The sequence below is a fragment of the Mercenaria mercenaria genome, chromosome 9 (genome assembly GCF_021730395.1).
Source record: "Mercenaria mercenaria strain notata chromosome 9, MADL_Memer_1, whole genome shotgun sequence".
In the NCBI taxonomy this organism is placed as follows: Eukaryota; Metazoa; Mollusca; class Bivalvia; order Venerida; family Veneridae; genus Mercenaria; species Mercenaria mercenaria.
Window position 1 is genome coordinate 55,779,460 of NC_069369.1, and position 21,493 is coordinate 55,800,952.

Genomic DNA, 21,493 nt, shown 5'->3' on the forward strand with positions numbered 1-21,493 from the left:
TTATAAAAACTTTCCAAAGACATCTTTTGGAAAAAAATTTCTTTTCTAGTAGATGGTGGAGAAAAAATTTTTTTTTTATAAATGGAAAAAACACATTCCTGTGCAGTTTTTAAACTCTTTTCTACTAAGAGGGCCTTTTAAAATGGGGAGGCGTTTTTAATATATAAATCGAAAACAATTAAATCCTTAAAAATTGATTTATTTTTTTATGCTTCCTGAATGAAAAGTAATGTTTTTTCAATTTAATCAATGAAATTTTCTTTAAACAATAAACAAAAATAATATTTATTATTTTAAATTTTTTTCGCAAAACGTAATTAGTGCAAATTCTTTTGTTTAAATTGTATATGCTCATAACACAGTTAAAATTTTTTAATTTTCTATGAAAATTTAAAAAAAAAGTCCAAAAAAGTTAAAAAATTCATTTTTTCTGAATACAGATTTCATTTTACAAAACCACTTAAAAAGGTAAAGGTACAATGTTTAGTTGTTATTTTTTTAAATATGATAAAAATTCGGTACAAATTTTCATAAGAAATGTGAAATATGTATATGTTATATAAACTCAGTTTCTTTCAAAACCAAAGAAGCGTAACAATGTTGTTAAAAATACTTTTCTGTAATTTTAGTTTTCACTTACCTATCGCCCCTTAACAAGTAAAGGTAGCATTTGTTCAGATAAAATTTTTTTTTTGAAATATGAAAAGAAATATCGTTAAATTTTCGTTGAAAAATTTAAGAAAGTACCAATTGTTTAAACAGTACATTTTTCAGTAAAAACATTTCACGTACAAATTGCATCTTTCAAAAACAAGTACTTGTTTTGTATCCATGAATTATATGAAAAAGAAATGTCGGGTTCACAGTCCGGGACTGTTTTCTTATGGCAAACAGTCCATCCGCGTCAGATAAAACAGTTTCACTGTTTTTTATTAAAGAATGTCGGTGCTCACAGGCCCGCAAAGTTTACGGGGATTCAACCGACATTAATTTAAAGGCCATTTTTTTAATTGCTCGCTTTTCTTGGGGTCGCCCGTTCTGTATATCTTATATTGTTTAAATATGTAAACTTTATAAAGTCCAATTTAAAAACAACCCAAAAACCCAATTTTCAGCGAAATTAAATTTTTTTTACTTCGAATAACGAGTAAAAAGAAAAAAACCCCCAAATCTTTTTTTCAAAAATTAAACCAAATGCAACCAATTAAACAACCATTGAACATCTTTTTTTAACATAGGATAATTCTAATTTAATACCTTTCATGTGGATTAGCGGCTTCCTATCCTAATTGGTCCTTTAATATTTTCTGTGTTATACATTTTGTAATAAGAATTTGAACCGCGGTATCCTTTGAACATACAAATGCAATGAATTGCATTAGACGTTTTATGAAAATAAAATTAATATTGGATTTTTTTTAATGTCATAATAATTTAAACACAATGTATTTTTATGATACAAGTGGGAAAGGAATGTCGAAGTATAAACAATAGCAAAACATAAAAAAATCTTTCCCTTTATAGATTATTTGCAAATTTATTATAGGCTTCAATGTTCTGAATATACTTAGGCATAATGCAATAAATTGAACTCTTTTTTCCTTCCCTTACAACAATCAATAAAGATATATATACATTACGCACGTCCTTTAAGGGATCATAATTTATGTCATATAAATTATTTGCCGATTTGTTATAGTCTGTATTTTCTTTTTAATAAACTTATGCCAGCTTTAGGCTAAAGATGCTAATTCAATAAAATCAAATCTTATTCCTTCCCTTACAACAATCAATAACCAAGATATATATACATTACGCACATCTTTTACAGATCATATATCATATATTATATTTGCCGATTTATTATAGTCTGTAATTTTTTTTTAATATACTTATGCCTACTTCATGCTACAAATGCATAATTCAATAAAATAAAACTTTTTCCTTCCCGTACAACAATCAATAACCAAGATATATATACATTACGTACATCTTTTAAGGATCATATAACATATTTGCCGATCGATTTATTATAGTCTGTATTTTTTCTAATACACTTATGCTACAAATGCATAATTCAATAAAATAAGAAAAACCTTTTTCCTTTCATTACAACAATCAATAACCAATATATATATACATTACGCACATCTTTTACGGATCATATATCATATATATTATTTGACGATTTATCATAGTCTATAATTTTTTGAACATACTTATGCCTATTTCAGGCTACAAATGCATAATTGAATAAAATCAAATCTTTTTCCTTCCCTTAAAACAATCAATAACCGAGATATATATACATTACGCCCAATTCCCCCATACTTTATATAGCACTCCGCCTCATTACGCCTCATTTTGCATCATTACTCCCATGAATATACATTACTGTATTTAAGGCACACCGGTTGGTTCCCCATTCAAATTTCTACTCGGAACCAAAGGTCAGGTCACGGGGAGCCATGCGAACGTCTTCGTAACCTAACGGAAACGTGTTGACAAGTGACAGTTACGTAAAAATCTGCGTCGGTGTTTGTGGCTGGAATATCATGTCGAATTTCAAAGTCATGTTGCACAGAATATTTAGCAGTACATCGCGGCGTTCACAGGAGCAGCTGCTCGCAAAATTGCAAACGGTTGCAAAATTGACGGGTGGGGTATGGTCAAAATCATGTGTGCGATTGTTCAATGACAAACTTGCAGCTATGAAAAACATTGGTTTGCAATGTAATGTGATAGCAGCTCACAGAATTAGACGGTCGGGTCAAATTTTGAGACTTTATCACACTTTGTATGGAAAGACTTCCCCTGTGCAGTTTTTCAGGAAACTAGGAGAATTGATGAAGAAGAATCCTGAGGGAAAGATGTTTTTCCTTCTTGGTGCAGCCTTTTTTGACTGGAATGAGAACAGGGTATCAGACCCTGATCTCAATAGGTAAGATAAGGAGAATGGTGTTTGGTCAAAAGTGATCAGGTTCGTGATAAATGTTAGTCCAACTAATTGTACGCGGGTCAATATCTCTCCTCCACGTACAACATAGGAAGGACCTTTTCTATGTTGAACCTTCCGCGACAATTCATTGAGGCAATTTTTAAATCGCACAAACTATTAAAAAAACAAATATCAGTAAAATTTAAGATATCTGGAAAGAATATACTTTTTTCTTCCATTCAGTTGATGTTTATGTAAATAAATGGCAAAACACAAGTTTGTCACTGTTTTAAACAACGCACCCTAAAGTTTGCACATATTTTACATGGCTCTGATTCGTGTCACGTGATCGATAGCGACCAACCATGTACTGAGTGTAATGGCGGAGATGTAAACTAAATACAGCGATGTAGCCAAAATGAAACATGCAGAATAAGTTTGGACGTGACGGAGACAGCGACAGTCAAAAGTTATCATGCTGTCCCGAAACGTCCTATTATTTGGACTATACATGACAGTGTACTGTGATTTCTATCCATTCTTTTGGTCCTTCGAAGTTTTGATGGTTAGATTGCCTGTCACAAATTTAAAACAATCTGAACGAGTGAACGTCGAATTATTTTGACTATGATAAGTGTATGGTATGTCCGCTGGTAAATACGAGTAGAACTCGGTTCAAGGCGAGTGTAACTTGAGATTTTTTTACCAAAGATATAACATAATAATAACATATCCAATTAGAATGGAGCCTTGCAGAAGCAAGATAGCTAAATGATCCAAAACAGTTAGTGACTTTGTTGTTCACTACTCAGAAATCTGCTCCCTTACACCACCGCATTGTGATCGCATTAGTTAGATGCTGGATACACAAGAACAAGATTCTGGTGTTATTGTTTATAACAGACTTTAATGTAGATGCTTTCTGTTCCTAGTAAATCATGTAAATTGCAGGACAAGTATAAATTGTAACAGTATAGATTTATGGCAACTGCTTTTAAAGAATATGTCGAACCGAGGATGACTGACCATACAATGAGCAGTGGCTAGTTAACTTATCAGGATGGCATATTTCATGATTCCTCTTCACTTTGGACAGCAATCATCCAAAAATTGTAAAGCTGTCAGGGCCTGTCCTGCCATTAGCCAGTGGCTAATAAAATGCCACTTTGGCTACAAATTTTTCCATTTGGCTCCAAATTTGATGGTCCATTTCGTAATTCTAAACGTATTTTTGTATGATTTTGACAACTTTTCTTCATTTGGCTACAGCCAATTATTGGCCAGGGCAGGCCCTGGCTGTCCTAAACATCCTGTTAGTTGGACTAGTGGCTAGGGCTGTTGAGACTGTGTGCATATCCAATAATATGAATGCTGAAATGATAGTTAGTTTGCAAATGAGATGATTTCAAAAATCAAGAAAATATATACATGTATACAACTTTTGTGTAAATATGTTTATAAGCTCTCTTGTTTTGTTTTGAATATATTGCAAGTGATGCAATTGATAGGATTCAGTCCCGAGAAAAACTATAAATTTGATTAAAGGTAAGTTATTTATCAAATGTCACAAATGAACTATTTGTAATTGTTGTTTCAATATCTGTGGCATTTTACTGCTGCCTAGATGGACTTCCTATGCTATCTTAAATTAGCTAATGCCATTGTTGTATGGTACTCTTCTGTACTGAGCCCCATGTGGTTCTGGGATGATTGTGTATGAAAAGAATTGGAACCACTGCCTTATCCTGAAATGACGTAAGAGGTATAATAGGTCTTAACACTCTTTGTTTGCTGTAACTCTGTGATTCCAGAGTATGCAAATTTTGATTCCATACCTCATGTTTTATATTGCGATTAAATGAGATGTGAAACCAAAACTTGTAGTCCTGTTTGGCACCATATAACCTATGCTGTGTTGGTGCGCCGTAAAACCCAAATAAATAAATAAATCTTCTGTACTGAATCACTTGAAAAAGTAATTGTGTGGTGCGGATCTAACATCAGTAACCTAAAGAAATCTTCCAGTGTCTCATGTAGTCTAACAGTGATAATATTATGATGAATCTAGCAGTTTTGCTTACTTCCCTATCCCCAAGCAATTATTCCTTCCTTCTTAATTTTTACAAGTGTGACGGTGTCCCATTTTTAGTCATCTGATTTTGTTTGAAAAAAAATGATGAGTTATTGTCATCAACTGAGCGGTTTGTCGGCGTCGCGTCTGCGTCGGCGTTGCCTGGTTAAGTTTTATGTTTAGGTCAGCTTTTCATCCTAAACTATCAAAGCTTATGCTTTGAAAACTTGGAATACTTGTTCACCATCATAGCTGACCCTGTATAGCAAAAACATACCTCCATCTTGCTTTTTGCTAAGATTTATGGCCCCTTTTGTACTTAGAAAATATCAGATTTCTTGATTAAGTTTTATGTTTAGGTCAACTTTCTCCTAAACTATGAAGCTTTGCTTTGAAACTTGGAATACTGTGTCACCATCATAAGCAAGAACCTGTACATCAAGAAAAATAACTCCATACTTGCTTTTTGCAAGAATTTATGCCCTTTTGGACTATAGAAATCGTTTTCTTGGTTAAGTTTTATGTTTAGGTCAGCTTTTTATCCTAAACTATCAAAGCTATTCCTTTAAAACTTGAACACTTGTTCACCATCATAAGCTGACCCTGACAGCAAGAACATAACTCCATCCTGCTTTTTGCAAGATTTATGGCCCCTTTGGACTTAGAAAATATCAGATTTCTGGTTAAGTTAGTTTGGTCAACTTTTCTCTTAAACTATCATAGCTATTGCTTTAAACTTGCACACTTGTTTACCATCATAAGCTGACCCTGTACAGCAAGCAACATAACTCCATCATGCTTTTTGCAATAATTATTGCCCCTTTTGGACTTAGAAAAATCATTTTCTTGTTGAATATTATGTTAAGTCACTTTTCTCCAAAACTAATCAAAGCTATTGCTTTAAAACTTGCAATCATTTTTACACACATAAGTGGGACACTTACATCAAGAAACATAACTCTATCCTGTTTTGTTCAAGAGTGATAGGCCCTTTTAGACTTAGAATATCATTGTTAGGACAATTATTCTCTTATCAAACAATATATTCTTTGATCAGCACCCAAGGCGGTGCCTTGTTATATGCTGGTTTTGGAAAATCAGACGTATCATTTGATGGCATGTTGGTCTGTCTGTCTTAGTATTATAATTCTTGTCCATAGCTTTACTCAATAACAATTCATGGTATTGACTTTAAATTAGGCATATAGATAGATGGTGATTAGTGCATAGCATATGAACCAGGTTGGTAGATCAAAGGTCAAGGTTGTAAATGGAGCTTGAAGGTCAAATTTGACCCTCGTATTTCTTGTTTGGAGCATAACGTAATATCCATTCAAGATTTTGACTTCGAACATGGCATGTAGGTTAGTAGCAATGAGATAATGTGCTAAGCAAAACTTGGTCCGTAGGTCAAAGGTCAAGGCCACAATTGAGTTCAAAACTGTCCTTTGTATTTTGTATCCGGAGCACAGCTTCAAACTTACTAAGGGTATTGACTTTTAACTAGTAATAAAGGTGGGTGATGATAAATTGACTTCAGGAGTGCAACAATCCACATACATTTGTAACCTTTAAGTCAGGCATATATTGCCCTGCTTTGCAGAGCTCTTGTTCTCACAACTTCTCATCAAATTTGGACATAATATTATGCACACAAAGTTTGCAGTGACCACTGATTAGCTTCGTAAATGAAATGAAATTCTGTCTCCTTGTGTGTATACTCCTTCCTACATTATCAAAATCACTCATTCTACCTGTGATTTCATTCAGATCATCATTGTTGTCTTTGCTGTTTCTCTTTGCTTTTTAGCTCGACTATACGAAGTATAAGGAGAGCTATCCTACTCGCCCCGGCGTCTGCGTCTTTCCGCGTCCCACCTGGTTAAAAGTTTTATTGGTTGCAACTTTCCACCTTTTTTCAATTATCCTGTATTACTAGATGGATTGAATTAAACTTGAAATATTTATTCCTCATCATCATCCACATCATCTGACATAAGGGCCAAAACCTGGCACAATATTTCATGAATTAACCCCCCTTTTCACTTAGATTTTCAGTTAAAGTTTGATGCACTTTTACTCAACTCTGTATTACTGAATGGATTTGATTCAAACTTAAAATAGTTGTTAGTCAACATCACCCACATCTATGACCAAGGTTGCATAACTCTAGCACCATTTTTTCATGAATTATCCCCTTTTATTTTGTGATCATATTCAGGTTAAAGTTTGGTGCACTTTCACTCTACCTTCTGTTATTCTGAAGGATTTGATTCAACCAAAATAAATAGTTGTTCAGCATCTCACCCACATTCATATGACACAAGATACATAACTCTGTGGCACAATAATTTCATGAATTATTCCTTTTTACTTAGAATTTCAGGTTAAGAGTTTTATGCACTTTCACTCTATTCTGTTATACTGAATGATCTGATTCAGACTTAAGCAATTGTTCAGCACATTACCTTATCATATGACACAAGGTGCATTAACTCTGGGTACCAATTTTTCATGAATTATTTCCCCTTTTTACTTGAATTTTAGGTTAAGTTTTGATGCCATTTCACTTATGCTATGTTATTACTGAATGGATTTGATTCAATTAAGCAAATGATTCCAACAACATTTACCCACTACAAATTATGACGCAAGGTGCATAACTCTGGCACCAATTTTTCATTAATTATTCCCCACTTTTTACTTGAATTTTAAAGTTAAAGTTTTGATGCACTTCACTCTGTCTCATGTTAATACTGAATGATTTGATTCAAAGCTTAAAATTAGTTGTTCATTACATCATAACCCACCTTATATGACTCAAGCTTGCATAAATCTGGCACCAATATTTAATGAATTATGCTCCTTTTTGCTTAGGACATACTTATATAGTTTGTGATACATTTTCTCTTTACCTCTATTATTACTTAAGTTGATATTTTTGACATAGACTCAGGCTATTGTGCAATATCTTCATCCACAATTGGAGTCATTAAACACTCCGTTGACAGCTCTAGTTTCCTCAGATGTGCCCAGTTTCACTATCCAGCATCGAAATAGTCGAGCGCGCTGTCTCCTGTGACAGCTCTTGTTTCTTTTCAAGTGGATGATTGCCTCTTTCCAGTAACAGACTGCAAATATGTCAGGCGTATGAAATGTTACATAATTTATTTTCTGGACTTTTTTCCCATTGGTTATAGAACTGTACCAAACCATTGATTATAATTGCTGTTTCAGAGCTGCTGATGAATTGAAAGCATTTTTTGACCTCAAGATCACTGACTACCATGATAAGCAGGGAGAAACATGGGAGAAAGTTCATGATGAAGATCACTTTAAACTGTGGAGATGTCCAGTAGCTGGGAGCTCATTGTACAAGTACAAAGGTAAGTGCAGTACAGTTACTGTCTGCAGAGAAAAATTATTAGAAAGATGAAAATGTTTAGTTGTAGTTGTAAAGACTGGAATGTTGTTCACCTAGAGTGATTGTTGATATAAATACTGGTAGAGATTAATTTAAGGGAATACCTGCCTTTTAGGTTTTTCTACGTATTTGCAGATCCATTCAACACTGTTGTAAACTGTTTGTTTCCTTGTTTCTAAGACTATATTTCCTTGTACCAGTATTTGTATTAACTCCCCAACATGAATCAAAGATGCAGCAGGTGTGACCACATTATGGCGTGCATCATACTGGTAGTGAGCATTCTTCTTGACTGGGATTCCAGCCTACAACCTCATCTGAAGTCCTTGCTCTACTTATTGAGCTTTCTGATTGGGGTTGCACAGTTGCCTGTATATCTATCAACGTGCTTATCTTTCTGAACTGAAAATGATTGTTTCACACGGTTTAGCCTTTAGGACAGTTAGAATTTTAATTTAGTTTTTGTACAGGTCTTTTTAATATATATCTGTGCTTTCAGTTTAATATTCAATACTTTTTGCTTGACCCTATTTAAACTATATGGAATAAGTGCTTTACTTTTGATGGTTTCAGTTTTTGGAAGTTACAAAGACATTCCTGCAAGGGCATTTTTTAATATACAGGTATAAAAATTTGTTTATTGTAAACTAAGAGAATCTTTAGTTATTAAACTGTAACTGTGTCAGTCAGTCAGTCATTCTTGTTTGTTAAACTTTTTGTCATTTTGATTTGAAATAGATTAAAACTTTTTCAAACAACAGTCTGTGTGCATGATAGGTGCAGATCTTGCTATATTGTCATTTGAGCAAGATCCTTTTGAAAGGGCAGTAATTCTAGAGGTAATGCATTGTAATCATTAAAAATGCTGTTGTTAACAGACTAGAGGCATCCATGTCACATTTGTGGCACATTTCTAGTTTAAACACATTAATGAAGACAGATGCTCTTTTCAAGAAAGATATAAGATAAATTATTACAGAGCTTCTGTTGAATCCTGAGTTTTGAAAGAAAAGTGCACTTGCTATCCAACATTCATTTTGGCTGGTACTGTTACTATTACCCTGATAAATTTCTATAATAAACATGTCCGTCTTCAATTTGGACAGTACCATTAACTGTTAAAAGGGGTGCATACCAAAAAGATACTGATTGAACTGCGAACAGTGCAAACTATGATCAGCGTGCACATTCGTGCAAACTGATCTTGGTCTGTACTGGTCGCAAAGGCATAATCACTTGACGCCAGCTGGCTAAGGGTTAATGCACAAGGTACTAGTCACTGTCAGTGTTCACCTCCATTTAGTAACCATGATAAATAGTTGCATGATGTTTATGATTTCTGCAAGTATATAGCCAAGAAATATCATCTTTCAGCTGGACCTGGAATACAGGAAGACGTGGGATAGCCATGTGGTTCGGCTGGAGAAGATAGAGGAAGATGAAGAAACTGGTTCTGAAGTTATATACTGGGCTACACAATTTCCAGTAAGACTTGCATCAATTTATCAACGTAACATTTTTCTTCTAGTTTGTTCAAAACATGATCTTTAGCTTATGTTAGCCGAACGACCTGCTGTGCTGAGTGCATCAGGTCCCTAATTTCAAATCACTTGCCTGTCACTAATATGGGTGTTCGAACCTTGCTTCCAGTGTAGAATTTTATGAGAGGAAGTTACCTAGCTTGCTTACGGAAGGTTGATGGTTCTACTCCGGTGCCTGCCCTTCCCTGAAAGGGCACCTGGGGTCTTCCTCCAGAATTAAAAGCTGGAAATATAACCATATGACTTAAATTGTATTGTTGTGACTCGAAGCAAAACAAATGTTTGCCTCTGTAAGGATTCACACTAATGATTGAATCTGATAGTCTTATGCCCTTGGTGCTGCAGATGATCATGTTGCCTGCTGCAGTTTTGCAGTTGTTTTTTATATTTTTATATATATTTCTTTTCTTCCATAACATTTAATTTGTCTTTAACTTACCATGTTTATTGTAAATATATACATATCTGATGTAAGTTCTCTTAAATACTTTGAATGTTATTTGAGATTACTATCCAGGGGCAGTTATCACTTCCTGGTTGTCATGACAAATTGTGAGCAGTTATTTACCCTATGGGCAATTTCATTACTTGAAATAGCTATGTATGTAACAGTACAGTCTTCATTCGAAATGAAAAACATGCATAATTATTCAAGTTTTTATTATTATTTCATTCTTTCACTGTAGTTTATGCATAGTTGTTTCCAAAATTTGAGAATAGATTTGATATCGCTGGTTAAAAACTGATTTTTTTTTCATTTTCTTTCTAAATGTTATAAACTTTTGGAGAAAACATTTACAGTTTAGTGTTAAAGTTTTGTTGTTGCTGTTTCTAAGTTTTTAAGTTCTATTGTTCATATTTAGAAGTACTTCACACATGCTGCTGTAATTGTTTTATTATCAAAACATGTTGTTCTTTTTTATAGTAAAAAGTTAAAATATGTTATATTTGCAGCTTGGTTTTCTGTACAACAGAGACTATGTGTATGTGAGACGGTCTAAGGTAATTATACAACATATACTGCATTGAATACAAATTTGGAAAAAATTTAATTAATATATACTGTGGAAATGGTGTTTGGTGCAGCTTCGATGGCATAGTAACCAGTGCTGACTCTTTTGGTTCCTGGCAGTTTTCCTTATATTTTCCATGTTTGGTTGGCTTGGAACCAGGGGTGACTTATATGGTTCCCGGCTGTTAACCTGTTTGAAGGGTTGGGGACCAAGGCTGACTCATATGGTTTCTGGCTGTTTTCCTTATAAACATTATGTTTGAATGGCTTAAAACCCTGAGTAACTCCAGCATTTTGCTCAGCCCATAGCAGGGGTCACACTGGGATTTTTTTTCTCTGAGCCACTGCTTTTTCCGAAGATAAAATTATGAGGCCAACAACGGCGAAAGCATAGCATTGACGTTCTTGTAGGACTACATTATATGTACCAAAGTACTCATACTACTCAAGAAATTAATGTAGTTATTACATATTTCTTAGTAACCCTTTAAAAAGCTATTTAGAAAATAAATTTGTTAATTTCTAAAATTATAATTTTTATAAACATCATTCAGCCATTTAATAAAAAAATTCTGAAAATCACATTGAAAATAAAGATGTCAAAAAAGAAAAACAAAATTAAAAAAAAAAAAAAAACAGTGTCTTATTCAAAGAGCTATAAAAATAAATAGATTGGCAACTTGTAAGGCATATAGAGCAAATCTCGCCAACCTCCCGTGACAAAAAAACGAGATCTCGTTTACCGGAAGTGGCGCTTTCTCCACGCGCCATTTTGTATGCGAAAGCAATTATTCATCGGTAAAATAATTATCACCGTATGACCATGCTCCTTTCGATGGCAAAAAAAAAACGTGTACTTCGTGTCTTAAGACCATTTCAAATTAAACTAATTTTGTTTTAGAAGCTAACATGTATTTTAAATGTAGTTTTAAAGGTACAAATTGTAACTCCATGCTCGCCGATGTTTGTTTTTAGTAAGATAACGCCGAATCACACTCTGACACGAGCTAACGCGAGATTACAGCCAGTTGCCATTCTGTGTATTTTATACTTCTTTGTCTTATTTTGCACATTGCCTATAAGTGGGTGGGGTTCGATGCCTTCGCATGTTGTATTCTCAAAAAATACTTCAAAATAAGAGCTCCTTTTGCAACAGTTGTCATATTTTTCTTAAATGTAGACTTTTTATTGGCTTTTTATTAAGATTGCACTAAACAATCTCGTCAGAAATTACAGAAATATCCGAAAAATCATGGTCGCGAAAACAATGACAAATTCAGAAAACGTAAGTTAGAATAAATATTTGATAAAATACCAATGTTTTATTGCTTTTCTATCATCATAGCTATTCAATACTTGCAATTTCTGCTTGTCTAAAGCACAGGTGGCAGTTTCATTGATTGGTCACCCCCTCCCCACCCTAAGACCCCTGATACAACCCTGAAAAAAAAATTCTGACATTCTCAGGTGTTCCTTAATATCCCCACCCTACAAGACCTCAGATACAATTCTGAAAAAAAAAATTCAACTATCAAAACAGTAAGTACTGAGAATGTCAGAATTTTTTTTCAGGGTTGTATCAGGGGTCTTAAGGTGGGGAGGGGGTGACCAATCAATGATACTGCCACCTGTGGTCTAAAGCATTTTTATTTGTTTTTGCCCAAACTAACCCTTGGCAATCATAGAAAATTTGTGTAAAGGCCGACTGCTCATAATCGTATCAAGTGCACAAAATGTTGATTATAATTATCCAGTTTGTTATTCAGTAATCTAATTATCACCAATTAACTGCCTGATCAAATGAAAAATTTGCAAATTGGCTCCCTCCCTTTCAATAACGGATGTTGTGTCTACACAGATTATCGATTTTTCACACCTTTTGGTTCGTAAAACTGGCAATATTCATAGTTTTGCAGACAGACATAGCTTCGGGCCATTTTCGCCAATAAGAAAATTTCGGAGCCACATTTAATTTTTTGTCACAAATGGCTCAAGTGGCGATCGACAGCATGACCCCTGCATAGAGACTTTGAGGAATCAGTGTTTTACTGTGATGCTATTCCTTTATTTTAAACTATCACCGTTAAACATATTTTACCAGCCTGCTTAGCTCAGTGTAGGGAGAGCACACATCTACGGATCACATGGTAGTGAGTTCGATCCCCAAGCAGGGCATATGTTCTCTGTGACGATTTGATTGAAGACATTCATTCATCCTCCACCTGACTCATGTGTGGAAGTTGGCAGTTACTTAAGGAGAACATGTCAGTACTGGTAAAGAATCCGGAAACAGGAACATCGGTTAGGTAAACAGCCTGTCGTTACATAACTGAAAAACGACATTAAACCAAAAAACAAAACAAATCAAACATGTAGGTGCTACATAATATATCCCTGTTGTTACATAAGGCCAATACTTAAAGTAAAATTGAATTGAGAGGTCTAAAGTTTGTTAATTTGTTTGTCGTCATTTTCCCCCCACCTCTGTTTGATGTGTTTGTTGCATGTAACTTGTGTAGAACGAGTCGGTACTGCAATAAACCAAAATAAATACAAAGAAAATATCATTATGACATGGTATACAAATAAACTGTTAAATCTAAATAAAATGTAATTATTTAGTCGTCTGCCATTTCATAGGGGACACATATTTTGTATTTGTCAAGGTTTAGCAGGAAAAGTATGTTTAACAAGCTGGCTTACAGAAAATAGCTGCTTCTGTCATGGTGCCTCCTTTGTCCCATTGGATATCACTCCACAACTAAAGCAGTAAAGTTTTTGATAAAGTCAAATATTTCTGTTAATATCAAAGCTTTTGACTTGAAACTTAATATAGTTACTTACTATCAGAGTCTACACCAGGAGAAACAATCCCCATAACTCTGTTTGAATTTTGACAGAGTTGTGCCCCTTTTTAACTTAGAATTTTTTGGTTAATGTTTTATAAAGTTTTTACTGGCAAAGCTCTAATTCAGTCAAGCACTGTGAAATGTCAAGCGTGCCGTTTTACGGACAGCTCTTGTACTACTTCTACCAAGTTTTTTCAGATTTGTTCTGATTCACTGAAAAACTTGGCCGTCAGGGAGCATTGTCACATTTCGCTTTATGTATATAGTTGTAGCTTCAAAAAATATTCTTGTCACATACTCTTGTCCAGATTTTGAGACTATTTCACAAAAACATTGCTTTGGTCAACTACTACTAAGATTGCTCATTCACACAAGCGATTCAGACTAGTTAAGTAAGTCGTCACATGACCTGAATTGTGTTGGTGCAATGTTAAACACAACAAAAACAAAATATTCTGACTCATCAAAACAATGGCTGATATTGATGAAAAAGTCAAAATCTTCAAAAAACATCTGCAAAACTCAGGTCCAATTTTTAGATAACTTCACAAAATGTTCTTGTGGTGACGCCATAATTATTCAGTAATTTTGCTTGTCAAAAACATGGCTGCCTGAGCTAACAGAACAAGATCTGAAATTGTTGATTTGATTTCTGTTATATTACAAATGTTTCATACTAGTAGATGACTTTTTATTCACGTTTTTACTGGTTTGAGTTCTCAGACTAAGGCCATATCTTATCCCTGTTGTTTCTGTATACTCTGGAAAAGGAGAAAAAATGCATCTTGCTGACAAAATGAAAAAGAAGATTGAATGTGTGATTAATGTTTGGTTATGTCATGCAGATCCATTGTAGTACTTACTACAACTCTAGTCCTTGACTTTTATGCTGCAAATGGTCTGGTCTATCATACAATTTAGGCAGTACCATTTATTATTCGATGAAAATTTACTGACTAAATAGCGAACAGTGCAGATCATGACCAGCCTGCACAGGTGGGCATGCTGATATTGGTCTGCACTGGTCGCAAAGGCAGAATCACTTGCCAGCGACGGCTAAATGTTAAAAACTGTTTACAGATTGATCAGAAGAACAATCTTATGATGTTGACAGCCAAATCAGTGGACCATCCTTCATTCCCAGTGACCAAGGATTACATCAGGGTGGGCCAGTACACTTCAAACATGTTGATACGACCACACAGATCGTTTGACGAGAACGGGTTTGATTATGTGATGTCGTATTATGATGACCCACAGCTGTATGTACCTACTTGGGCTATCAACAAGATGACATTGTCAAGTAAGTTTTGCTATATGGCTTTATGGTAATGTTTGGAAAAAAAATCTCCTTTTAAACCACTGGCCGAGTTAGTTTCAAAGCAATATTTCTGGCTAGTTTTTTGTAAACTGGCAAAATGGAAAACTAAAAAAATCTTCTCTTCTTAAGCAGTCTGTTTCTTTAAAAAAAAAAAACATGGTTGCTAGAACAGAACATGGCTCTATGGAAAAATGAAGATCTTTTTTTCTGTAACTGCAGGTCGTATTTCAGAATAAAATCAGAGCAATGTACAAAGTGACCCTCTACCAAATTCCTTCATATAATTCTTTTTATTTTAAAAACATTGCTACAATGTGTGGAGCTTATTTTCCCAATATAGCTATATGAAAAACTTTAAAAATGTTTCTCTGTGAAACTGCGAGCTTGTTCGGAAATTATTTCGCAGAAATGGTCCTTTGGTGACGAGCTTCTTAATGTTTTCAAATCATTATTTCATTAAAAATCATTGCTGCCATGGTGCAGGGCTGGTTTTTCCTCTATAACTGAATGGAAAACTTTGAAAATCTTCTTCTCTGAAACTTCTGGTGGGATACAGCAATGAACCTTATGTGATCTTCTATTTATTTCTTTCAAATATTTCTTTTAAAAACATGGACTCCCAGGGGTTGTAAGGCTTCCCAGATTTTTACAGATTTTTGTAAACGTTTACACGATCTTTCAAAAACGAAACGATACCATTTAAATGGCAGTCAGTTATCCTGGAATATTGTCTTCAGTCATGACTCAAGGCTAGCTTTTTCCCTTCTATAAAGGGGGCCCATAATCGTAAATGCATTATTTTCTCAAACTAAACAGGACAAAATATCATAAATTCACAGTAATTTTTGGTAACATTTTCACTTGTTCAGGCTGTTTTGATGTTTCTGTGCTAAGATTGGTACTGTTTGATACGTTTCCAATTCAAAATGGAACAGTTTATTTTAATCAAATCAATTTGAGCACTGTATACAGCTTTCTTACATGGTATTGTACCATCCCGATAACAGAATTTATCACTTGTCAAACAAGTGCACAAAATGGCGGATTACTTTTCACCGAAAAAGAGACATATACCGGTAATATCTTTAACAGGCAGTAAACACTTGTTTCATTCAGTTTTATGAACAGAGAAAGACTTTGATTGTTGAAAGGGTGATCAGTTTCTTAACCGGTTAGAAATTTTGTAAACGTTTACCAGTCAAATACGACATGGACTCGTTTAAACATGTAAACGTGAGAGCCTTAGAGGGGTGTACCGGTATTAGTTTTTCCTATGTGGATAACTTTGAAAATCAGCTCCTCTGAAACTGCTGGCAAAATTTGAAGATAATTTCATTTTAAGAATATCCTTGCGTGACCTTCTACGTAATTCTTTCAAGTCCTTGTTTCGATAAAAAACATGGCTACCTAGAGGCAGTGTTAGTTTTCTCTCTATGGCAATATGTAAACCTTTAAAAATCTTCTCTGAAACCTCTTACTCAATTTGAGAGCAATTTCACCACAATGTTCCTTTGATTACACTATACCAAATTCCTTCAGATCATCTTGTTTCTTAAATTCTGTAAAATAACATGGCCACCATGGCGTGGGATTCATTTCCCCCTACGCGGCTATATAGAAAGCTTTGAATATCTTCTCCACTCAAACTGTTGGTACAATTTCAAAATAATTTCACAGGAATGTTTCTTGTGTTACCCTGTACCAAATCCCTTCAAGCCCTGCTTATTTCATGACTGCCTCTGACTGGGGCTAGTTTTCTCCATATGGCTGTATATAAAACATTAAAAATCGTCTCCTCAGAAGCTGAAAATGATTTCACATAAATGCTCATGTGCAAGTGTTAAAAACTAAAGTGTTAAAGTTAAAAATGGTCAGAAATTAGGGGTTATCAGTCTGAGAGCTAAAATAAGAAACAAATCATTTAAACCTTGATGGATATCCACCAAACTTGACACTTAATCTTAGCCCTCTTGTTAATGTAAATTTGTCAGACCGACATCTTTTTGTCAGGTTATACCCTGTGTCCACACATTTATGGTTTTACTGCTGATGTTTGGAAATTATAGTAACTGGAGGATATTTGTTTGTTTCAGCGTAAGATAGACATATCTTCCACTAATTAAACACCCAATGCTCAGGAATTTTATGGAGTGGTGTAGGAAAGAAAAAAATGTTTTCATTTTGATTCATGTGGTTTCTATGGTATTAACCAAGTTTTAAACACTTGAGTCTTGCAACCACTGAAAAACGTAAATGTTTTTTTTTCTAACGTTGAAATAGTCAGATGTATTTTGGTGTTATACTTCAGTAATTTGCTGAAAATATATATGAGCCGCGCCATGAGAAAAACAACAAAGTGCGTTTGCAACCAGCATAGATCCAGACCAGCCTGCGCATCCGCGCAGCCTGGTCAGGATCCATGCTGTTTGCTACCGGTTTCTCTAATTGCAATAGGCTTTGAAAGCTAACAGCGTGGATCCTGACCAGACTGTACAGGCTGGTCTGGATCCATGCTGGTCACAAACGCACTATGGTGGTTTTCTCATGGCACGGCTCATATTAACATTCTTCTCAATAGAATATTCTATTTTCATTTCAGGTTTACCATCATTTTTAGAGACTTTACACAAAGCTGCGAGGCAGTTGAGCCATACGAAAGGTTATATATCCAGGTTTCATCCCGAGGACTCTGAAAAGACTGGCACTGTGCATAGCTGTTGAGAACAGATTTGAATGTGTTGGTCATGTCAATGAGTGTGTGTGTTTTAGATTTGTTGATGGAAGACAATATACATTGTACTGTCAAATTGGTATTGAAAAAAACACTCTCCCAGCGGGAGAGCCAGATAGTTGCCTTTCATTTGCAGATGTACTTTGGTAACAGGTTGAATTACACCACACAGTAACACATACCTAGTATTGACATTGGAAACGAAACAGGTGGTCATAAGATGTGTGTGGTCACTACACACTTTTGGTTTCTAGCACTTTTGTCTGTATTTAATGCTGAAAGTGAAAGTCTTCAGTACTATTTAATATTCAATTAGATAGATTTGCAATATACAGGAACTCTTCTTGTTGGTTCAAAACCTGGCTTGGGGTGTAGTGAAGCCATTCTAGCTGGCTTGCATAAGGTCAGTGGTTCTATCCAGTTGCCAGCCCATGCCAGAAGAGGCACCTCAGGATTTCCTCCATCAAAAATTTGAAAATCGTGGTATATGGCTTATGTTGAGTCAGTGTGCTGTAAATCCAGTGAAAAAAAAAAACAATGAGAAAGAAAGTTTTTCTTTATATCGGGCAAGACAAGTGTTCACAGGATGCTTTGATAGGAGTAATTCAACCTGTACTGCTAGTGATATTGATTGATTGGGAAAGGAGAACCTATTCATATTGCTCAGGAATACAAGACTGCTTATTAAGTCAACTGGCTGGGTTACATTATAACTGATATACTATTTGAAAATCAGGTTAAACAGTATTATGGTGAAGGTGATAATCTTCCTTAGAAAGATGGAGATATAAATGTACAAGGCAGGAATTTTTTAGCATCACATGAATTAAGGTAGCGGACCTGTTATGGTAGTTGGCAATTTATATATTCTATATTATATGATTTCAGCATTTTCTGGGTTTTATGGTTTTACAGTGTTCATGGCTGAAGAATTACAATTGTCAATTGATTAATGAGAAGTTCAGACTGAAAATATGCATGGGCACAGTGTGATATTTTTTACCATCAAAGTGCTGTATACAAATTTTGGTACATTTTTAGCTCGTTTGATTTTTGAAAAAAATCTGCGAGGTATTGTCATCACTAGATTGTCGGCATCAGGTGTCTGTATTGGTTAAAATTTTTGTTAAGGTCCACCTTTTTAGCTCACCTGTCACAAAGTCGTCCCTCGTCCATCAACAATTTCTAAAAGAATCTTCTTCTTGAAAACCACTGGGCAGAATTACACCAAACTTCACAGGAATGATCCTTGGGTGGCCCCCTTTCAAAATTATTCAAAGAATTTAATTCCATGCAGAACTCTGGTTGCCATGGCAACCGAAAGGAAAAACTTTAAAAATCTTCTTGTCCAAAACCACAGGGCCTAGGGCTTTGATATCTGGTGTGAAGCATCATCTAGTGGTCCTCTACCAAAATTTTTCAAATTATCCCCCTAGGGTAAAATATGGCCCTGCCCCGGGGGTCACATGGTTTATATAGACTTATATAGGGAAAACTTTGAAAACCTTCTTGTACAAAACCACATGGCCTAGGGCTTTGATATTTGGTATGTAGCATCATCTAGTGGTCCTCTACCAAGATTGTTCAAATTAACCCCCTAGGGTCAAATGTGGCCCGCCCCGGGGGTCACATGGTTATATAGAGTTATATAGGGAAAACTTTGAAAATCTTCTTGTATAAAACCTCATGGCCTAGGGCTTTGATATTTTGTATGTAGCATCATCTAGTGGTCCTCTACCAAGATTGTTCAAATTATCCCCCTAGGGTCAAATGTGGCCCTGCCCTGGGGGTCCCAAGTTTTACATAGACTTATATAGGAAAAAAAGTTTAAAAATCTTCTTGTCTGAAACCACAACACTTAGACCTTTGATATTTGGTTTGTAGCATTGTCTTATGGTCCTCAACCAAAATTGTTCAAATTGTACCCCTTGGGTGAAAAGAGGCCCTGCCCTAGGGGTCCCAAGTTTTATATAGACTTTTATAGGAAAAAGCTTAAATCTTCTTGTCTGAAACCATACAACCTAGGCTTTTGATATTTGGTATGATGCATTGTCTAGTAGTCCTCTACCAAAATTGTTCAAATTATGCCCCTGGGGTTAAAAAGAGGCCCTGCCCTGGGGTCACTTAGTTATTATGTGAGTTATATAGGAAAAATACTTAAAAAATCATCTGATCCTATTTCCAAGACTGTTTAATTATAATTACCTGATGACCCCAAGTAATATGATGTCACTTGACTGTGACCTTGACCTACTGACCTACTTTCTTGTTCTTTAAGATACAGCCTTGAAATTTTGATGACATACACAGTTTTGCACAAAAATCGTAAAACTGAATTTCATGACCGTGAATGTGACCTACTGACTTTCTTAATATTTTATCATCATTTTGACATCTGAAACATGTAGCTCACATTACTCAGGTGAGCGATCAAGGGTCATCATGACCCTCTTGTCTCAAAAACTATATGAGCTACAGTTTTGAAACTTTGCACACAAGTTTATCATCATTGGGTGACTATGTAGGCTAAGAACCATAACTCTTGATTTGCATTTTGTCAAACAGGCCCTATTTGTACTTAGAAAATTTGAGTTTCTTGGTTAAAATATTTGTTTAGATCCACCTTTTCTAAAAAACTAAAAGAGCTACAACTTTGAAACTTTGCACACTTGTTTATCATCATTAGGTGACTATTGTAGGCCAAGAACATTTATACATTTGTTTTTTAGCTCACCTGTCACAAAGTGACAAGGTGAGCTTTTGTGATTGCGCAGCGTCCGTCGTCCGTCCGTCCGTCCGTGCATAAACTTTTGCTTGTGACCACTCTAGAGGTCACATTTTTCATGGGGTCTTTCTGAAAATTGGTCAGAATGTTCACCTTGATGAAATCTAAGGCAAGTTCGAAACTGGGTCACGTGCGGTCAAAAACTAGGTCAGTAGGTCTAAAAATAGAAAAACCTTGTGACCTCTCTAGAGGCCATATTTTTCACAAGATCTTCATGAAAATTGGTCAGAAGGTTCACCTTGGTGATATCTAGGTCAAGTTCGAAACTGGGTCACGTGCCTTAAAAAACTAGGTCAGTAGGTCAAATAATAGAAAAACCTTGTGACCTCTCTAGAGGCCATATCTTTCATGGGATCTGTATGAAAGTTGGTCTGAATGTTCATCTTGATGATATCTAGGTCAAGTTTGAAACTGGGTCATGTGCGGTCAAAAACTAGGTCAGTAGGTCTAAAAATAGAAAAACCTTGTGACCTCTCTAGAGGCCATACTTGTGAATGGATCTTCATAAAAATTGGTCAGAATGTTCATCTTGATGATATCTAGGTCAGGTTTGAAACTGGGTCATGTGCCATCAAAAACTAGGTCAGTAGGTCAAATAATGAAAAAACCTTGTGACCTCTCTAGAGGCCATATTTTTCATGGGATCTGTATGAAAGTTGGTCTGAATGTTCATCTTGATGATATCTAGGTCAAGTTTGAAACTGGGTCACATGCGGTCAAAAACTAGGTCAGTAGGTCTAAAAATAGAAAAACCTTGTGACCTCTCTAGAGGCCATACCCTTAAATGGATCTTCATGAAAATTGGTCAGAATGTTCACCTT

The 21,493-nt window shown here is 35.2% G+C and overlaps 1 protein-coding gene across 1 annotated transcript; it reads left to right on the forward strand.

Moving 5' to 3' along the window:
* The first annotated feature begins 2,433 nt into the window (after positions 1-2,433).
* Positions 2,434-19,043, forward strand: LOC123547148 (stAR-related lipid transfer protein 7, mitochondrial-like). Its single transcript, XM_045334018.2, has 7 exons — positions 2,434-2,941; positions 8,247-8,395; positions 9,007-9,056; positions 9,808-9,918; positions 10,929-10,976; positions 14,916-15,138; positions 17,756-19,043. Exons 1-7 carry the CDS (start codon positions 2,556-2,558, stop codon positions 17,875-17,877), a joined length of 1,089 nt encoding a protein of 362 aa, XP_045189953.2. The 5' UTR covers positions 2,434-2,555; the 3' UTR covers positions 17,878-19,043.
* Positions 19,044-21,493: the final 2,450 nt, after the last annotated feature.